Source organism: Rutilus rutilus (genome assembly GCF_951802725.1).
Source record: "Rutilus rutilus genome assembly, chromosome: 17".
NCBI classification, from domain to species: Eukaryota; Metazoa; Chordata; class Actinopteri; order Cypriniformes; family Leuciscidae; genus Rutilus; species Rutilus rutilus.
The window spans coordinates 1,085,288-1,108,263 of record NC_140230.1 but is presented as its reverse complement, the minus strand read 5'-3'; the positions used below and the strand labels follow the sequence as shown (position 1 = coordinate 1,108,263).

General features: G+C 42.3%; 1 protein-coding gene across 1 annotated transcript in view; it reads right to left on the bottom strand.

Moving 5' to 3' along the window:
* Positions 1–21,119, bottom strand: part of bmper (BMP binding endothelial regulator) — a 31,888-nt gene extending 10,769 nt beyond the window's left edge. Inside the window, exons 1-9 of the mRNA XM_084435672.1 lie at positions 20,590–21,119; positions 19,553–19,638; positions 17,812–17,911; positions 6,292–6,374; positions 5,909–5,999; positions 5,342–5,424; positions 5,005–5,104; positions 3,404–3,648; positions 2,378–2,482 (exon numbers count right to left, since the gene is read on the bottom strand). Coding sequence (XP_084291798.1) covers positions 2,378–2,482; positions 3,404–3,648; positions 5,005–5,104; positions 5,342–5,424; positions 5,909–5,999; positions 6,292–6,374; positions 17,812–17,911; positions 19,553–19,638; positions 20,590–20,680 — 984 coding nt within the window. The 5' untranslated portion in view covers positions 20,681–21,119. The remainder of the gene's footprint in view (positions 1–2,377; positions 2,483–3,403; positions 3,649–5,004; positions 5,105–5,341; positions 5,425–5,908; positions 6,000–6,291; positions 6,375–17,811; positions 17,912–19,552; positions 19,639–20,589) is intronic.
* Between the last annotated feature and the right edge of the window lie 1,857 nt (positions 21,120–22,976).

Here is a 22,976-nt window from a genome sequence, read left to right as displayed (position 1 = left end):
TTATGATTTATTATATAACAGTACACTACTGTTTAGATTTTTTAATGTTTTTGAAAGAGGTTCATTACTATTGGTCCCCCTTCAAGTCTGTCTGTGAGTTTTACATATACAGTGAGGAAAATAAGTATTTGAACACCCTGCTATTTTGCAAGTTCTCCCACTTGGAAATCATGGAGGGGTCTGAAATTGTCATCGTAGGTGCATGTCCACTGTGAGAGAGACATGATCTAAAAAAAAAAATCCAGAAATCACAATATATGATTTTTTAACTATTTATTTGTATGATACAGCTGCAAATAAGTATTTGAACACCTGAGAAAATCAGTGTTAATATTTGGTACAGTAGCCTTTGTTTGCAATTACAGAGGTCAAACGTTTCCTGTAGTTTTTCACCAGGTTTGCACACACTGCAGGAGGGATTTTGGCCCACTCCTCCACACAGATCTTCTCTAGATCAGTCAGGTTTCTGGGCTGTCGCTGAGAAACACGGAGTTTGAGCTCCCTCCAAAGATTCTCTATTGGGTTTAGGTCTGGAGACTGGCTAGGCCACGCCAGAACCTTGATATGCTTCTTACAGAGCCACTCCTTGGTTATCCTGGCTGTGTGCTTCGGGTCATTGTCATGTTGGAAGACCCAGCCTCGACCCATCTTCAATGCTCTAACTGAGGGAAGGAGGTTGTTCCCCAAAATCTCGCAATACATGGCCCCGGTCATCCTCTCCCTAATACAGTGCAGTCGCCCTGTCCCATGTGCAGAAAAACACCCCCAAAGCATGATGCTACCACCCCCATGCTTCACAGTAGGGATGGTGTTCTTGGGATGGTACTCATCATTCTTCTTCCTCCAAACACGTTTAGTGGAATTATGACCAAAAAGTTCTATTTTGGTCTCATCTGACCACATGACTTTCTCCCATGACTCCTCTGGATCATCCAAATGGTCATTGGCAAACTTAAGACGGGCCTTGACATGTGCTGGTTTAAGCAGGTGAACCTTCCGTGCCATGCATGATTTCAAACCATGACGTCTTAGTGTATTACCAACAGTAACCTTGGAAACGGTGGTCCCAGCTCTTTTCAGGTCATTGACCAGCTCCTCCCGTGTAGTTCTGGGCTGATTTCTCACCTTTCTTAGGATCATTGAGACCCCACGAGGTGAGATCTTGCATGGAGCCCCAGTCCGAGGGAGACTGACAGTCATGTTTAACTTCTTCCATTTTCTAATGATTGCTCCAACAGTGGACCTTTTTTCACCAAGCTGCTTGGCAATTTCCCCGTAGCCCTTTCCAGCCTAGTGGAGGTGTACAATTTTGTCTCTAGTGTCTTTGGACAGCTCTTTGGTCTTGGCCATGTTAGTAGTTGGATTCTTACTGATTGTATGGGGTGGACAGGTGTCTTTATGCAGCTAACGACCTCAAACAGGTGCATCTAATTTAGGATAATAAATGGAGTGGAGGTGGACATTTTAAAGGCAGACTAACAGGTCTTTGAGGGTCAGAATTCTAGCTGATAGACAGGTGTTCAAATACTTATTTGCAGCTGTATCATACAAATAAATAGTTAAAAAATCATATATTGTGATTTCTGGATTTTTTTTTTTAGATTATGTCTCTCACACAGTGGACATGCACCTATGATGACAATTTCAGACCCCTCCATGATTTCCAAGTGGGAGAACTTGCAAAATAGCAGGGTGTTCAAATACTTATTTTCCTCACTGTATCTAGCCAATGAAAAGTATTTAAAAGCTTGTCTCGTAACTCCATTGGCTCCTCAGACTGTCAGTCAAGCCTCATAACTCCGCCCACCTCTATAATGCATGAAGTGCTGCACACAGTTGAAGCGTCTCTGCTTGTTTGCAATGCAGTGATAATAAAGAACTGCTTCTTTGAACAACTACAGCGTTTTCTTCACTCAAGAAACACTATCAATATCTAAAGGTTAATGTTTTATGTATTTGAGGAGCGGAGAAGATTATCTTAATCTAGCATTGGTCGTCGAGTCACAGCCAGTGTGTCTTTAACAGTGGAGCTACAGTAAACTTTATAAGATGTAAGTTGATGAAAATGAACTCGATGCACTCACTGCCTCAGACACGGTCGTTCTAATGACTTTCTCATAACTCCATTTGAGCTTGATCTAGGTAAAATATGAATAATATAATGATACGTGTGTGTCTGATCATATATAAAGCCACTATATCAACTTTGACAACTATAATAATTTAAAAATATATAGTGTTTTTTTCCATTTCCTGAAAAGCAGCAGTTTTGTACATACAAGGTTTCTGCCCGACAGCGGTGATATATAAAGTACAGTATGAGTAAAGGTAGGACTGCTGGTAGGTGTCTTTGTGCGTCACGTAAAGCAGGACTTACCGAGGGACAGCTGGTAATAGGAACACAAATCTTGGGCTGGCACTCAATGTTCCCCTTAACACATGAGCACAGAGAACAGTTCACCGACGACCATCTGTCCCCGTCCTGAGAGACGAAGACAAACACACACTCATTCTCTTGATATATGCAGGCTTTATCAGCCAGTTCATCAGATTGTCCACACACATCCCAGACAGCAACATAGTGTCGGCCCAGATCCGGCCCACATCTGGGACATGTGGATTCAACGCGTACCGGATGTGGGCCGGATCTGGGCCGACACTATAAGGGCTTTCGCACCAGAGGAACCATTTCATAGTTCCTAGAATTATTGGCGGAAGTTCCCGGATTTTGGCACATTCTACACTCTACATTCTAGATTTGGCGCAGGAACTAGGAACGATTTAGTTCTAGGAACTCCTTTTGGAGGAACTAATTTACTCCTACTTCAGAGTCGGTCTAAACCAGCGCTATAGGAACTATCCGTGACTTTACACACATGCTTTATAGTCACACATATTATAGAGTATGTGTAAACATACTCTTGTTTGTAAAGTGTGTACACACACATACTCTATAGCCTATATATTTACTTCACAAACTAACTCTACCGACATGTAAAACAGTGATAGATGCTAGCGACACTGGACATCAACCACACGGCATACGCTAATACCTTTTCATTACTGTCTACTTTCTATGTATAACAGTTCTATCTAATACCGTATTAGACACAACTGTTAGACCGATCGTAAACTAATGAACACGGAGAATGCGAGCTCTGGCGTTCTCAGCGCCATCAAAATAAAGGTCTGTCGCTCCGTCAAAATCAAAGTCACAACAACAAGCTTTGCTTACGTCACTTCAGAGTTCCTACTGGCAGTGCGAATGCTACCAGGAAAACGTTCCTAGGGGAACTATTAGTTCTCAGGGAACCACCCTGGTGGCTAGAGTTCCTAGAACTACCCGGTGCGAAAGCCTCTTATGTTGCAGTCTGGGATTAGTCCATGCTCGTGGACGCCTCACCCTATATATTTTGCTCTTCACCCTGCAGTACTTCACATCTTCCATCTGAAGGTGAGTCTGGCAGTCCTCACAGCAGGCGGAGCCCCGACAGGTGCCGGGCGGGGAGCATGTCCTCCTGCAGGCCACCGTAGAGTCCACACACGTGCAGACGGTGCAGGCGTCGTAGCTGATGGAGGAGCCGTTCTCGTAGACCTCGCTGTGGAAGAGACAGCTGCCCGGAGACAAGTCGAACACCTTCCTCTGGCCTGCAGGAGACACACATCACCTGCACTTATAGAGGCCATGAAGACAGAGACCAACATAGTGTCGGCCCAGATCCGGCCCACATCTGGATTCCACGCGCACCAGGTCTGGGCAGACACTATGTTGCTCTCTGGGATTACATCCACACAACAGTTTGAAGGGCTGTAGAATTTTTTTGAGGGATGTAATTGTTGATGGTTGCGCTGTGTCAGGAATCGGGATACTTGTTATAAAAGTAAAATCTCGATTCCTTACTCGTCTGGAGATCTGTGGCCGGCGCCTGGGTTCGTGTGGATTCTGTTCTCCGTTGCTTCTTCCACAAAGGATCGGGTTGCCCATTGAACGTCCCTGCGCCACCCAGATTGACTGTTGCCTGCACAATACTGTTCTGACCGGCTTATCTCACTTTGTGGTTAATAAACTTACTGGTTATTTGCAATTGCATCCTCTGCTTATTCTTTTGTGACAGGATGATTGCTACTCTGACAAATTCGGATCTTGTTTCTGGACTGTCTGTTTGCGGCTCTTGGTGTTGCCTGATACCCATGACTCTCTGTACCAGTAACCTCTAACTGGCTTTGCCTGCTGTTCACACTAGTGTCTGTCTAATAAATACACCTTACTGCATCTGTCTCGTTCATCACTGACACAAGTTCCTTGTGTAAGTGTTCTTTAGCCTAATATTTGTTCATGATATTCAGCTACAATTAAATGTTTTGCAATAAGAATAAATGTGAATAATATCTAAGGTTATTTACTTTATTGGAATCGATAAGCAGAATCGAAATCGGAATTGTTAAAATTCAAACGATAACCAACCCTAATTTTAATAGATAATTTCTTCCTGCATATAATTAATCTCTGACATTATGTACAGCAGTGGACAAAACATTTTACATCTAAAGGGTTCGGCTGACAAAGAAAGTTTGCGAAGCCCTTTGTTAGAAGGTATTTCTTTTTTGGGAGGCCGAGCTCCTTTTACTGATATGATTAGTTAATGGCTTGTTTCGATGTGTGGGAGATGCTCAGCAATCATTTATCCAATTTCTGATCTCTAATTCAATGCAATCCCAGACAGCAACATAGTGTCGGCCCAGATCCGGCCCATGTGTGGAATCCAGGTGTACCAGATGTGGGCCGGATCTGGGCCGACACTATGTTGCTGTCCGGGATGCATCATATTGATGAATGACTAAATATCTGATATGAAGTTTAATTTAATATTTGGATGGTTTGTTGCATGTACATTGCGTGGGGAAATATCTAGTATAGTGGGTGTGTGTGATATCTGTCATTGAGGACGGCGTGAGTTAGTGTGTATTGAGGTTCTGGAAGTGTGTGAGTGATGAGAAACTCACCACGGCATCTGGGACAGCAGTGACCCGCCGGTGTGTGTGTGAGATGAGACGGACAGGACAGGACAGGACACACCATCTTCTGACACATGCTGTGACCTCCCTGAAACACACACACACACACACACACACACACACACACACACACACACACACACACATCACTGAACTACAGCTGCTAATGTCAGAGAGAGAGAGCAACAGATGCTTATATTCAACATGGAATTACATTTACTATTATTATTATTATCATTTTGAAGTTGAGAAGGGCAACTATTGTTTGGCCAGTGTAAAGAGTGCTTTGTCTGATCTGAGAACAGTGTTTAGCAGATAAACTCACAGTGCAGATGCATTTAATACAGGGATTCCCTTCAGGATGAAATTCTTCGTCTTCTTTATATAAATTCCCCTCGAAAATACATCCTGTGAAGGTATAAAATATCAGCAAGCACTGTGATGAGAGTCTGGCTGATTAGCAGAGATATTCAACGCACTTCTAGACAAAAAAGCCTTGTGGATAGTTTAATCATGGGACATTATTGAGGAAATATTATTGAGGATAATTGTGCATATTAATATCTAGAATGCTGTTTATAACATTCAGGTTAAATAGTCTTGTTTTTAAATTGTTTAGGTTTCCCTTTCTCTTTTCTGAAAAAATGCACTGCATATGAAAACACACACATACACACACACACACACACACACACAAACACACACACACACAGGTTTGTTATGCTATACTTGTGAGGACATTCCATAGGCGTAATGGTTTTTATACTGTACAAACTGTATATTCTGTCCACTTACATTAACCCAACCTCTAAACCTACCATCACACACACACACACACACACACACACACACACACACACACACACACACACACACACACACACTGACTGACCCGGGCAAGTTGGGCAGCATATCTTCGGGTGTATTCTGGGGTTTTTACAGTGAATGACGCACCTCATCTCTGCTTCAGTGACGACTCCTTCCTGTACAAACAACAACTAAAACTTAAATGTGCGAGTAAAGATCGAAGAGGATGTGTATGTTTGTAGCTGGTTTGTTTCTTGTTACAGTGACTTAAATATGAAAAAGCACATATTGTGTGGTGAGGTAGCAGGTTCATCTACATGTTATTTCATCTAATTTAAGTCTAGTTGTTTAAAGCAGTCAGTCTGCTGAATTACTCCAGATATACTTCTGTCCGGTCCTGGTGATCTGCTTCTGTTTATTCTAGTTCTGGACTACAGTATATCAGTGTTGTATGATTCATCAACGCACCTGACAGCTGTATGTGACGCAGGGTTTGACAGGACTGATCCAGTGATGGGAACTGTTGTAGGACGTCCCGTTCAGCTGACAGCCTGAGGGAGACAGAGAGCACTGAACACTGAGAGACAGAGACACTGAGAGACACTGAGAGACTGAGAGACACTGAGAGACTGAAAAACTGAGAGACTGAAACACTGAGAGACTGAAACACTGAGAGACTGAAACACTGAGAGACTGAAGCACTGAGAGACTGAAACACTGAGAGACTGAAACACTGAGAGACTGAAACACTGAGAGACTGAAACACTGAGAGACTGAAACACTGAGAGACTGAAACACTGAGAGACTGAAACACTGAGAGACTGAAACACTGAGAGACTGAAACACTGAGAGACTGAAACACTGAGAGACAGAAACACTGAGAGACTGAAACACTGAGAGACTGAAACACTGAGAGACTGAAACACTGAGAGACACAAACACTGAGAGACAGAAACACTGAGAGACAGAAACACTGAGAGACTGAAACACTGAGAGACTGAAACACTGAGAGACTGAAACACCGAGAGACAGAAACACTGAGAGACAGAAACACTGAGAGACTGAAACACTGAGAGACTGAAACACTGAGAGACTGAAACACTGAGAGACTGAAACACTGAGAGACTGAAACACTGAGAGACTGAAACACTGAGAGACAGAAACACTGAGAGACTGAAACACTGAGAGACTGAAACACTGAGAGACTGAAACACTGAGAGACACAAACACTGAGAGACAGAGACACTGAGAGACTGAGACACTGAGAGACTGAAACACTGAGAGACACAAACACTGAGAGACAGAAACACTGAGAGACAGAAACACTGAGAGACTGAAACACTGAGAGACAGAAACACAGAGACTGAAACACTGAGAGACACAAACACTGAGAGACTGAAACACTGAGAGACAGAAACACTGAGAGACTGAAACACTGAGAGACAGAAACACAGAGACACAAACACTGAGAGACACAAACACTGAGAGACAGAAACACTGAGAGACTGAAACACTGAGAGACACAAACACTGAGAGACACAAACACTGAGAGACAGAAACACTGAGAGACTGAAACACTGAGAGACACAAACACTGAGAGACTGAAACACTGAGAGACAGAAACACTGAGAGACAGAAACACTGAGAGACTGAAACACTGAGAGACTGAAACACTGAGAGACACAAACACTGAGAGACACAAACACTGAGAGACAGAAACACTGAGAGACTGAAACACTGAGAGACTGAAACACTGAGAGACACAAACACTGAGAGACTGAAACACTGAGAGACACAAACACTGAGAGACACAAACACTGAGAGACAGAAACACTGAGAGACACAAACACTGAGAGACTGAAACACTGAGAGACTGAAACACTGAGAGACTGAAACACTGAGAGACTGAAACACTGAGAGACTGAAACACTGAGAGACAGAAACACTGAGAGACTGAAACACTGAGAGACTGAAACACTGAGAGACACAAACACTGAGAGACACAAACACTGAGAGACACAAACACTGAGAGACACAAACACTGAGAGACACAAACACTGAGAGACAGAAAAACTGAGAGACTGAAACACTGAGAGACTGAAACACTGAGAGACTGAAACACTGATAGACTGAAACACTGAGAGACTGAAACACTGAGAGACAGAAACACTGAGAGACTGAAACACTGAGAGACTGAAACACTGAGAGACAGAAACACTGAGAGACTGAAACACTGAGAGACTGAAACACTGAGAGACTGAAACACTGAGAGACTGAAACACTGAGAGACAGAAACACTGAGAGACACTGAGAGACTGAAACACTGAGAGACTGAAACACTGAGAGACTGAAACACTGAGAGACTGAAACACTGAGAGACTGAAACACTGAGAGACTGAAACACTGAGAGACTGAAACACTGAGAGACTGAAACACTGAGAGACTGAAACACTGAGAGACAGAAACACTGAGAGACTGAAACACAGAGACAGAAACACTGAGAGACTGAAACACTGAGAGACTGAAACACTGAGAGACTGAAACACTGAGAGACAGAAACACTGAGAGACAGAAACACTGAGAGACAGAAACACTGAGAGACTGAAACACAGAGAGACAGAGACACTGAGAGACTGAAACACAGAGAGACTGAAACACTGAGAGACAGAAACACTGAGAGACAGAAACACTGAGAGACAGAGACACTGAGAGACTGAAACACAGAGAGACAGAAACACTGAGAGACTGAAACACTGAGAGACAGAAACACTGAGAGACTGAAACACTGAGAGACTGAAACACAGAGAGACAGAAACACTGAGAGACTGAAACACTGAGAGACAGAAACACTGAGAGACTGAAACACTGAGAGACTGAAACACTGAGAGACAGAAACACTGAGAGACTGAAACACTGAGAGACTGAAACACTGAGAGACAGAGACTGAAACACTGAGAGACTGAAACACTGAGAGACAGAAACACTGAGAGACTGAAACACTGAGAGACTGAAACACTGAGAGACAGAGACTGAAACACTGAGAGACTGAAACACTGAGAGACAGAAACACTGAGAGACTGAAACACTGAGAGACTGAAACACTGAGAGACTGAAACACTGAGAGACTGAAACACTGAGAGACTGAAACACTGAGAGACTGAAACACTGAGAGGCAGAAACACTGAGAGACAGAAACACTGAGAGACAGAAACACTGAGAGACAGAAACACTGAGAGACAGAAACACTGAGAGACAGAAACACTGAGAGACAGAAACACTGAGAGACAGAAACACTGAGAGACAGAAACACTGAGAGACTGAAACACTGAGAGACTGAAACACTGAGAGACTGAAACACTGAGAGACAGAAACACTGAGAGACAGAAACACAGAGACAGAAACACTGAGAGACAGAGACACTGAGAGACAGAAACACTGAGAGACTGAAACACTGAGAGACTGAAACACTGAGAGACTGAAACACTGAGAGACAGAAACACTGAGAGACAGAAACACTGAGAGACAGAAACACTGAGAAACACTGAGAGACAGAAACACTGAGAGACTGAAACACTGAGAGACTGAAACACTGAGAGACTGAAACACTGAGAGACTGAAACACTGAGAGACAGAAACACTGAGAGACAGAAACACAGAGACTGAAACACTGAGAGACAGAGACACTGAGAGACAGAAACACTGAGAGACTGAAACACTGAGAGACTGAAACACTGAGAGACTGAAACACTGAGAGACTGAAACACTGAGAGACTGAAACACTGAGAGACTGAAACACTGAGAGACTGAAACACTGAGAGACTGAAACACTGAGAGACTGAAACACTGAGAGACAGAAACACTGAGAGACTGAAACACTGAGAAACACTGAGAGACAGAGACTGAAACACTGAGAGACTGAAACACTGAGAGACTGAAACACTGAGAGACTGAAACACTGAGAGACTGAAACACTGAGAGACTGAAACACTGAGAGACTGAAACACTGAGAGACAGAAACACTGAGAGACAGAAACACTGAGAGACAGAAACACTGAGAAACACTGAGAGACAGAAACACTGAGAGACTGAAACACTGAGAGACTGAAACACTGAGAGACTGAAACACTGAGAGACTGAAACACTGAGAGACAGAAACACTGAGAGACAGAAACACAGAGACTGAAACACTGAGAGACAGAGACACTGAGAGACAGAAACACTGAGAGACTGAAACACTGAGAGACTGAAACACTGAGAGACTGAAACACTGAGAGACAGAAACACTGAGAGACAGAAACACTGAGAGACTGAAACACTGAGAGACTGAAACACTGAGAGACTGAAACACTGAGAGACTGAAACACTGAGAGACTGAAACACTGAGAGACTGAAACACTGAGAGACTGAAACACTGAGAGACTGAAACACTGAGAGACAGAAACACTGAGAGACTGAAACACTGAGAGACTGAAACACTGAGAGACAGAAACACTGAGAGACAGAAACACTGAGAGACAGAAACACTGAGAAACACTGAGAGACAGAAACACTGAGAGACTGAAACACTGAGAGACTGAAACACTGAGAGACTGAAACACTGAGAGACTGAAACACTGAGAGACTGAAACACTGAGAGACTGAAACACTGAGAGACAGAAACACTGAGAGACAGAAACACTGAGAGACTGAAACACTGAGAGACTGAAACACTGAGAGACTGAAACACTGAGAGACTGAAACACTGAGAGACTGAAACACTGAGAGACAGAAACACTGAGAGACAGAAACACTGAGAGACAGAAACACTGAGAGACAGAAACACTGAGAGACTGAAACACTGAGAGACTGAAACACTGAGAGACTGAAACACTGAGAGACTGAAACACTGAGAGACTGAAACACTGAGAGACTGAAACACTGAGAGACTGAAACACTGAGAGACTGAAACACTGAGAGACAGAAACACTGAGAGACTGAAACACTGAGAGACTGAAACACTGAGAGACTGAAACACTGAGAGACAGAAACACTGAGAGACAGAAACACTGAGAGACAGAGACACTGAGAGACTGAAACACTGAGAGACAGAAACACTGAGAGACTGAAACACTGAGAGACTGAAACACTGAGAGACTGAAACACTGAGAGACTGAAACACTGAGAGACTGAAACACTGAGAGACAGAAACACTGAGAGACAGAAACACTGAGAGACAGAAACACAGAGAGACAGAAACACAGAGACTGAAACACTGAGAGACTGAAACACTGAGAGACAGAAACACTGAGAGACTGAAACACTGAGAGACAGAAACACTTAGAGACACTGAGAGACTGAAACACTGAGAGACTGAAACACTGAGAGACAGAAACACTTAGAGACACTGAGAGACTGAAACACTGAGAGACAGAAACACTGAGAGACAGAAACACTGAGAGACAGAAACACTGAGAGACAGAAACACTGAGAGACTGAAACACTGAGAGACAGAAACACTGAGAGACTGAAACACTGAGAGACTGAAACACTGAGAGACTGAAACACTGAGAGACTGAAACACTGAGAGACAGAAACACTGAGAGACAGAAACACTGAGAGACAGAAACACAGAGAGACAGAAACACTTAGAGACACTGAGAGACTGAAACACTGAGAGACAGAAACACTGAGAGACAGAAACACTGAGAGAGAAACACTGAGAGACTGAAACACTGAGAGACTGAAACACTGAGAGACTGAAACACTGAGAGACTGAAACACTGAGAGACTGAAACACTGAGAGACTGAAACACTGAGAGACTGAAACACTGAGAGACAGAAACACTGAGAGACAGAAACACTGAGAGACAGAAACACTGAGAAACACTGAGAGACAGAAACACTGAGAGACTGAAACACTGAGAGACTGAAACACTGAGAGACAGAAACACTGAGAGACTGAAACACTGAGAGACTGAAACACTGAGAGACTGAAACACTGAGAGACAGAAACACTGAGAGACAGAAACACAGAGACTGAAACACTGAGAGACAGAGACACTGAGAGACAGAAACACTGAGAGACTGAAACACTGAGAGACTGAAACACTGAGAGACTGAAACACTGAGAGACAGAAACACTGAGAGACAGAAACACTGAGAGACTGAAACACTGAGAGACTGAAACACTGAGAGACTGAAACACTGAGAGACTGAAACACTGAGAGACTGAAACACTGAGAGACTGAAACACTGAGAGACTGAAACACTGAGAGACTGAAACACTGAGAGACAGAAACACTGAGAGACTGAAACACTGAGAGACTGAAACACTGAGAGACAGAAACACTGAGAGACAGAAACACTGAGAGACAGAAACACTGAGAAACACTGAGAGACAGAAACACTGAGAGACTGAAACACTGAGAGACTGAAACACTGAGAGACTGAAACACTGAGAGACTGAAACACTGAGAGACTGAAACACTGAGAGACAGAAACACTGAGAGACAGAAACACTGAGAGACTGAAACACTGAGAGACTGAAACACTGAGAGACTGAAACACTGAGAGACTGAAACACTGAGAGACTGAAACACTGAGAGACAGAAACACTGAGAGACAGAAACACTGAGAGACAGAAACACTGAGAGACAGAAACACTGAGAGACTGAAACACTGAGAGACTGAAACACTGAGAGACTGAAACACTGAGAGACTGAAACACTGAGAGACTGAAACACTGAGAGACTGAAACACTGAGAGACTGAAACACTGAGAGACTGAAACACTGAGAGACAGAAACACTGAGAGACTGAAACACTGAGAGACTGAAACACTGAGAGACTGAAACACTGAGAGACAGAAACACTGAGAGACAGAAACACTGAGAGACAGAAACACTGAGAGACAGAAACACTGAGAGACTGAAACACTGAGAGACAGAAACACTGAGAGACTGAAACACTGAGAGACTGAAACACTGAGAGACTGAAACACTGAGAGACTGAAACACTGAGAGACAGAAACACTGAGAGACAGAAACACAGAGAGACAGAAACACAGAGACTGAAACACTGAGAGACTGAAACACTGAGAGACAGAAACACTGAGAGACTGAAACACTGAGAGACAGAAACACTTAGAGACACTGAGAGACTGAAACACTGAGAGACTGAAACACTGAGAGACAGAAACACTTAGAGACACTGAGAGACTGAAACACTGAGAGACAGAAACACTGAGAGACAGAAACACTGAGAGACAGAAACACTGAGAGACAGAAACACTGAGAGACTGAAACACTGAGAGACAGAAACACTGAGAGACAGAAACACTGAGAGACAGAAACACTGAGAGACTGAAACACTGAGAGACAGAAACACTGAGAGACTGAAACACTGAGAGACTGAAACACTGAGAGACTGAAACACTGAGAGACTGAAACACTGAGAGACTGAAACACTGAGAGACAGAAACACTGAGAGACAGAAACACTGAGAGACAGAAACACAGAGAGACAGAAACACAGAGACTGAAACACTGAGAGACTGAAACACTGAGAGACAGAAACACTGAGAGACTGAAACACTGAGAGACAGAAACACTTAGAGACACTGAGAGACTGAAACACTGAGAGACTGAAACACTGAGAGACAGAAACACTTAGAGACACTGAGAGACTGAAACACTGAGAGACAGAAACACTGAGAGACAGAAACACTGAGAGACAGAAACACTGAGAGACAGAAACACTGAGAGACTGAAACACTGAGAGACAGAAACACTGAGAGACTGAAACACTGAGAGACTGAAACACTGAGAGACTGAAACACTGAGAGACTGAAACACTGAGAGACAGAAACACTGAGAGACAGAAACACTGAGAGACAGAAACACAGAGAGACAGAAACACAGAGACTGAAACACTGAGAGACTGAAACACTGAGAGACAGAAACACTGAGAGACTGAAACACTGAGAGACTGAAACACTGAGAGACTGAAACACTGAGAGACTGAAACACTGAGAGACAGAAACACTGAGAGACTGAAACACTGAGAGACTGAAACACTGAGAGACTGAAACACTGAGAGACTGAAACACTGAGAGACAGAAACACTGAGAGACTGAAACACTGAGAGACTGAAACACTGAGAGACTGAAACACTGAGAGACAGAAACACTGAGAGACAGAAACACTGAGAGACAGAAACACTGAGAGACTGAAACACTGAGAGACTGAAACACTGAGAGACAGAAACACTGAGAGACAGAAACACTGAGAGACTGAAACACTGAGAGACTGAAACACTGAGAGACTGAAACACTGAGAGACAGAAACACTGAGAGACAGAAACACTGAGAGACAGAAACACTGAGAGACAGAAACACTGAGAGACAGAAACACTGAGAGACTGAAACACTGAGAGACAGAGACACTGAGAGACTGAAACACTGAGAGACAGAAACACTGAGAGACTGAAACACTGAGAGACTGAAACACTGAGAGACTGAAACACTGAGAGACAGAAACACTTAGAGACACTGAGAGACTGAAACACTGAGAGACAGAAACACTGAGAGACAGAAACACTGAGAGACAGAAACACTGAGAGACAGAAACACTGAGAGACAGAAACACTGAGAGACTGAAACACTGAGAGACTGAAACACTGAGAGACAGAAACACTGAGAGACAGAAACACTGAGAGACAGAAACACTGAGAGACAGAAACACTGAGAGACTGAAACACTGAGAGACAGAAACACTGAGAGACAGAAACACTGAGAGACTGAAACACTGAGAGACAGAAACACTGAGAGACTGAAACACTGAGAGACTGAAACACTGAGAGACTGAAACACTGAGAGACTGAAACACTGAGAGACTGAAACACTGAGAGACAGAAACACTGAGAGACTGAAACACTGAGAGACTGAAACACTGAGAGACTGAAACACTGAGAGACAGAAACACTGAGAGACAGAAACACTGAGAGACAGAAACACTGAGAGACAGAAACACTGAGAGACTGAAACACTGAGAGACTGAAACACTGAGAGACTGAAACACTGAGAGACTGAAACACTGAGAGACAGAAACACTGAGAGACTGAAACACTGAGAGACTGAAACACTGAGAGACTGAGACACTGAGAGACTGAAACACTGAGAGACAGAAACACTGAGAGACAGAAACACTGAGAGACAGAAACACTGAGAGACTGAAACACTGAGAGACAGAAACACTGAGAGACAGAAACACTGAAAGACTGAAACACTGAGAGACTGAGACACTGAGAGACTGAAACACTGAGAGACAGAAACACTGAGAGACAGAAACACTGAGAGACAGAAACACTGAGAGACAGAAACACTGAGAGACTGAAACACTGAGAGACAGAAACACTGAGAGACAGAAACACTGAGAGACTGAGACACTGAGAGACAGAAACACTGAGAGACAGAAACACTGAGAGACTGAAACACTGAGAGACAGAGACACTGAGAGACAGAAACACTGAGAGACAGAAACACTGAGAGACAGAGACACTGAGAGACTGAAACACTGAGAGACAGAAACACTGAGAGACTGAGACACTGAGAGACAGAAACACTGAGAGACAGAAACACTGAGAGACAGAAACACTGAGAGACAGAAACACTGAGAGACAGAAACACTGAGAGACAGAAACACTGAGAGACTGAAACACTGAGAGACTGAAACACTGAGAGACTGAAACACTGAGAGACTGAAACACTGAGAGACAGAAACACTGAGAGACAGAAACACTGAGAGACAGAAACACAGAGAGACAGAAACACAGAGACTGAAACACTGAGAGACTGAAACACTGAGAGACAGAAACACTGAGAGACTGAAACACTGAGAGACAGAGACACTGAGAGACAGAAACACTGAGAGACAGAAACACTGAGAGACAGAGACACTGAGAGACAGAAACACTGAGAGACAGAAACACTGAGAGACAGAAACACTGAGAGACAGAAACACTGAGAGACAGAAACACTGAGAGACTGAAACACTGAGAGACAGAAACACTGAGAGACTGAAACACTGAGAGACAGAAACACTGAGAGACAGAAACACTGAGAGACTGAAACACTGAGAGACTGAAACACTGAGAGACTGAAACACTGAGAGACAGAAACACTGAGAGACTGAAACACTGAGAGACTGAAACACTGAGAGACAGAAACACTGAGAGACTGAAACACTGAGAGACTGAAACACTGAGAGACTGAAACACTGAGAGACAGAGACACTGAGAGACTGAAACACTGAGAGACTGAAACACTGAGAGACTGAAACACTGAGAGACTGAAACACTGAGAGACTGAAACACTGAGAGACTGAAACACTGAGAGACTGAAACACTGAGAGACTGAAACACTGAGAGACTGAAACACTGAGAGACTGAAACACTGAGAGACTGAAACACTGAGAGACAGAAACACTGAGAGACTGAAACACTGAGAGACTGAAACACTGAGAGACTGAAACACTGAGAGACAGAAACACTGAGAGACTGAAACACTGAGAGACAGAAACACTGAGAGACAGAAACACAGAGAGACTGAAACACTGAGAGACAGAAACACTGAGAGACTGAAACACTGAGAGACTGAAACACTGAGAGACAGAAACACTGAGAGACTGAAACACTGAGAGACTGAAACACTGAGAGACTGAAACACTGAGAGACTGAAACACTGAGAGACTGAGACACTGAGAGACTGAAACACTGAGAGACAGAAACACTGAGAGACAGAAACACTGAGAGACTGAAACACTGAGAGACAGAAACACTGAGAGACTGAAACACTGAGAGACAGAAACACTGAGAGACAGAAACACTGAGAGACTGAAACACTGAGAGACTGAAACACTGAGAGACAGAAACACTGAGAGACAGAGACACTGAGAGACTGAAACACTGAGAGACAGAAACACTGAGAGACACTGAGAGACTGAAACACTGAGAGACAGAAACACTGAGAGACAGAAACACTGAGAGACTGAAACACTGAGAGACAGAGACACTGAGAGACTGAAACACTGAGAGACAGAAACACTGAGAGACTGAAACACTGAGAGACTGAAACACTGAGAGACTGAAACACATCTCTAACGGGAAAGAGCTTTGAGATCGACTGTACAACTAGATTTGACAAGAATATAGAGGTATATTTTCACAGAGTGCTGAAAGCTACAGAACAGAGAAGCAAATGAATCGCTGCGATTCACAGAAACATCTGGATCCAGGCGGAGAACGGTGGATTCACAGTTATTATATTTTATTGTTATATATTGTATTGACAACTCATCAATTGAATATTTATCATCACATATTCTGGATAATTGGACGTTTTTAAATAAACACTGACAAAAAAACGATATGTTTTAAGGCGGGATGATATGATGATATATAACATTGGTATAAGTGATCATCCAGATTTAGACCTATATTGTATTTCTATAAAGCGTTCACAGGTATATTTGCTTTATGTATTTCCCCGGCGTGGAAATCAGGCTCATATAAACGTCAGGAAACACAATTCCTGCTGCATGACCCTATCCATGATCACCGGATCTCTGGTAAGTTATAAGGAACACTATATCGAGTTCAAGCTTTAGTTTAAACTGATAATTGTGTGTTTTACTGGCGTTTCCTCAGTTTCTCCTATTAAATCCAGTCACTGTGTGTTCCCACGGGAAAGTGACTCAGTGCATAACCTCTATTCCCCACAGACAACATCAAGTCCCAGCAGCTCAAATAAAACATCCAGGACAGAAAGAGAGCAGAAGTCCTCAGCTGTACTGGCGTCTGTCGACCACACGGTGGCAGTGATGCTGAACTCACGAGTTAAACAGCAACACTACAGTCAGACCAAACATGATTCAGACTGTGTGCAGAAGTGCAGAGCTCAAGTCTGTTAGCCCAGGTGCCATAAATAATAATAAGATATTCATCATATTTCAGACCTTTGCATCGTTCACAGCAGGCTCCCGTCTGCTTGACCACCAGCGCACAGTCTTCATCCAGCGCCGGACACTTCTCCTGCTTACAGTCCGCTTTCTGATTCTGTCCACACAGAGAACACACACAGAGCAATCCCTTATCATCACAGCCGGACGCAATCATTTCACAGTACAAACACAAGCAGACAGTGAGTACGGGATGTGACAGATCAGCTTAACTCAATCAACAGCAGACTAATGCAGGAACATGAAGAGCATCATCATCATCTCTCAGAGATCAAACTTCCGGGATTCATCAGCAGAATCAATATGAGACATTCATCAAGCCGTCGTATCAGTTCTCACTCTCTAGCCCCGAGAAAGACTCTCAGGTCCTCCTCTTTATACTCAAGAACACACACTCACTGCCTATATGTGTGTGTGTGAGCATCTACATGTGGAGGTCTGTGATCAGGACAGAGATATAGACATGGATAAATTTGCTTAATTACAGTTATTCCACTTCATCACTCATGTTATTATTAACACTGGACACAGTTATGCATAACACATCTACAGTTAGCACTTATTTCAACTTCTCCAGCTCAGCTGCTGTCCTCTCAACTTTTTATATTAAATTAACTTAAAAAATTTAGTTGAATCTTGTTTAACGTATAAAAAGTAATGTAGTGTCACAACTTATTGATCATATCATTTTTACAGCGTACAAAAGCAGCGCTGCGTATTTAACCACATATAAATTCAGATATACTTTATTTTACGGTGTCCTTGATACAGTTACAGTGTAATATACAGTTAAAGCAAGACACCACAGGCCCAGACACTGGCTTCATGCATCTGTTTGGACTTTCATAAAGTGTTTTTTCTGACTGGCGAAAAGAAAACCTCCAAGAGACGCGTTTAAGTGCATCTTTTACTGCACTTGATCTACTTGTGTCTGTATATTTCCACTACAGTTCATATATTTAAAGGCCTTTTTCTCTCCAGAAATCTCCAGTTCAGCAGCTTTACACACACCAAACTTTACACTTTTATTCCTATCTATATTCACAGGGGTTTTACAGAGCGGTTTGTTCATATATAATGAGCCTTTTTTTGCACAAAAATAAATAAAATTCTGTATGTTGACAATATTTTCTGATTTATGGAGCGATAAAACCCTTGCCTCTGGTTTAGAGTTAGTTGCATGTGATTACATAGTTGGTTAATTAGCACATGACACAAGTGTAACAAGGACACGGTAAACCACAGTGTTACCTTACATTCCCCCTTAAACAATATGTAAATTATGATGCCAGTACTACTTACAGTTTTACTATTATTACTATCATCATTGTCATTATTATATCAAAGACTGTTTCATAAACAGAATGACTACAGATGACTGAATAATGATTAATTCTACACAACCCTTAAATATGTGTATATTCTGTCAGAATCGTATTTGTTGTATAATACTTCTTGAACATCAGTCTCTTGTACTCTTCTGTATAACCCTAGTGTTGACCCAATGTAAAACAGCTTAGGTTCACTAATGTTGTTCCGATAACATAATATTTGAAGTTTCTGTTGACTGAAGCAATCTCTTTCACTGTATTAACTCGAAATATTAGTTTCATTGAGCGGTTACTTGCTTTTTTAAGTGAACAACAGTAATCTCTGCGTGTATTTGCCTCAACAGAGCATTTGACTAATCAACATCTCTGATTCTGAATCTCCGTGTGAAAGCATGAGATGTTCTGACCAGACACACGCAGGAGATGCAGGGGTTGTCCGTGATGTTGGGGATGTGTAAGACTTCTCCCTCGTTCTCACAGCTAGCCTCCGTTCCTGCAAGAACAACACAAGAGCCGTCCATTCAACACAACCAAACTCCAGATCTCACCATGAACATCACACTTTATCTTACAGTGTTTCTCTGTATTTAAGGGATTATTGAGGCATAGAAATAAAAATAAATAAAATTAATCTAAATAGCAACAGTACATTAAATGCAGTTATCTGGTGTATGATCATTAATAATTGAATAATGTGATATGTAAGAGCTAAATTGCACCACTAATGCTACAATTTTCAATATATCATAATCATTTGTTATCAAACAAGTATTCATTACTTCAATCGGCTCATTGTTTCTGCATTCAATTATTGCATTGCTTAAATTAATACGTTTATCTAACTGTGATTTGTATATGTACATTTCTGAAATACATAACTTAGACAGTTTCCTCTGATATCAGATCACTGTAAATTGTAAAGTGGACTAAAGTGGCATTTTCTGTAAAGCTGCTTTGAAACGATGTGTATTGTGAAAAGAGCTTTACAAATAAATGTGAATTGAATTGAATTCTTTTCACCACCTAAACTAAACACTACTAACACTTCAGATTTAAAACTCAAAAATCCTGCTCAACAACAACCCCGACCATTGGTTTAAACTAACCTAGGTTTAAACGGTTTAATATAACCCAACAGTCGGGGTTGTCCATATTTAACGCAAACGTGGGTTGAAAAACCCAGCATTTTCCAACAAGTAGTGGAGCTACTTACTACTGTATACTTATTAATAATTGCATAATGTCGCTAATCTATGAGCTAATTCTTTTCAGCAACCTTTGATTTTTAAACACTACAAACACTTACTCAAAATCAAATTCTGATCAAAAACCATCAGATTTCCCATATAACTCTTAATGAAACTAATGTTGTGTCTAATATTTGATGTGTTCTGCTGATATTCCTCGTTCCGAGTGTGTGTGTGAGTGTATGTGTGATTCTCACCGGTGATTAAAGGCGCAGTTGAATGAGGCGTTTGGAGAATGAAGAACCAGAGCAGCAGGTTGTGTGTTACTGGAGAAGACACACACAGCATCCTAAATCCGCTCCAGAGAGAAAACACGAGAATAAAGAGAGAAAACACGAGGATAAAGAGAGTATCCAGAGCCTGTCGTTAAAATCCAGAGAGAGACAGACATGAGTGTCCTGAGGGACTCGATCCCGACGCGAAACCTTCACACACACACATCAGCTCGACATTATCAGGACGAAACCAGCTCACACACTCCACAGAGAGCTCCAAACGCAGGTAAGATCCAGAAGTGTGTGTAGAGATGTCAGTGCCATGGTCCGAGTGGTCCGAGCTGTGTGCGTGTGTGTGTGCGTGTGTGTGTGCGGGTCCCCGCGGACGCGCTCCGCGGTTAAACACCAGTCCTCCGGCGCGCGCACAGATTATCCGCCCTCGCTATTTAAACGCACGTGTGACACACACACACACAGAGCTCCTGATCGCGCAGATCAGTGTGTGTGTGTGTGTGTGAGGTGTAGTGAGATCCGCCCCTATCTCAGCTGGGCTCTCACACACACTCCTGACTTTCTCACCAAACAAGAATGTCAGCCTATCATAAAGACAGAGTCTGGATAGGAACAAGCCTTTCGCATGTAATTCCTAATCGCAGAATAACAATGACTTCATTCACTGACAATTACCCAGAGTAGGTGCTAATCGTCTACATCTACATGCGCATCAAAGAGCAGATTAATCTGCAGATGTGAGGCTTAAACACACACATTTAGGGAATGACATGTCCTGAGAAGCCCAAGCTCTCCGAGAAGGACCGTGTTCCTGTAATATTAGGCACTAGAGAGCGCCAGAGAGCACTTTACCGGCATCAGACCTTTTGCCAAGCCCGAATAATTACAGCGGGTTTGACCAATCTTCTTATGTAGATCCACTTTTAATAGTCACCTGTAATTGGTTTAAATATCAACAGTTGTAAGCAGAGTTGGGGAAAGTTACTTTTAAAAGTAATGCATTACAATATTGCATTACTTACAAAAAAAGTAACTAATTGTGTTACTTAGTTACTTGTTATGAAAAGTATTGTTACATTACTTTTGCGTTACTTTTTCTCACCTGGGCTGGCTTGCTTGTTTGTTTTTTTATGTAAAATGACATATAAATAACAGGGAAATAACAACAAAAAAGACATTTTTGGCAAATGTTAAGGCCCTCTCACACCAAAAGTGAACTGAATAATCCTCAGGCTGAAGGAAGTGCATATTTACGTCTGTACTGTAGAGGGCACTGCTCAGACTAACCTTTCAGCTGCTGCTGTTCTGGACCACAGAAGAAGAAAGCTCAACAATCTTACTTTACCAATAAACACAACACAATGAAATACAAATATGATGTTTATCTAAAATCATTCTGGTTAATAAAGTGAGATTAAATACATAAAGTATATTTGTGTAATTTAACACATTTAATAATTGCAGGTTTTCGTAATATTCTGAGTTTGCTGAGGAATACTGAATCTGTTTTTGTGCCAGTGAGAGTAAATGCTCACATTCAAAACACAGTCACTTCAGTTACTTATCTGAAAAAGAAACTCAGATATTTTGTTGTAAATTTAAAGTTACTTTACTAGTTACTTGTGAAAAGTAATCTGATTACGAACCTCTCAGCACTTGTAATGCGTTACCCACAACACTGTCCATTGCAATGGCAAAATGAGTCCAAACTCAATGAAATGATCATTTGCGAGTAAAGGCCTGTTCACACCAATGCAATGTTCAGTGCTAGAAACATGCATCGGTTCAATGGATTATCATAATTATAAACACACTGGTTTGTAATGTAAATAGTTTTACCATTTACTGCTCTTCGTAATTCTTCTAGTTATTTATATTGCTAATGAAGTCTCGCACATTCACTGAAAAATAAGGTGGATAAGCGCCACCTACTGTCAGAGCGTAAATCTGCATTTTGCACTTAATTAAGAGACAAATCGCATGAAATTGAACCAAATTTTCATGTTGAACATTCATGTTGATGTGAACCGGCTTTAATTCAATATAATTGTTCACTCAACTGGGAAACCAGTCTTACCAGTGTCAGCCCACCACTCTGCAGTTTCAGTGCGCAGTCTCAGAGTGGATTCTTACATGGGTTAGAATCATAGACTGTAAAAAACATATGGACGTAGTCACCCGTAGGTTTCTGAAGACCGTTTTTGAAGCCTAAAGTGGGCGTGGCCGACCGTCGCCATCTTGGCAGCGCGTCACTCCCGAATTTATTTATTTATACAGTCAGACAATGAGCTGAGATAACCTGACGGCTAACAGACAGCAGACAAACGGCTAATGATGACTAATGACCACAGCAGTGG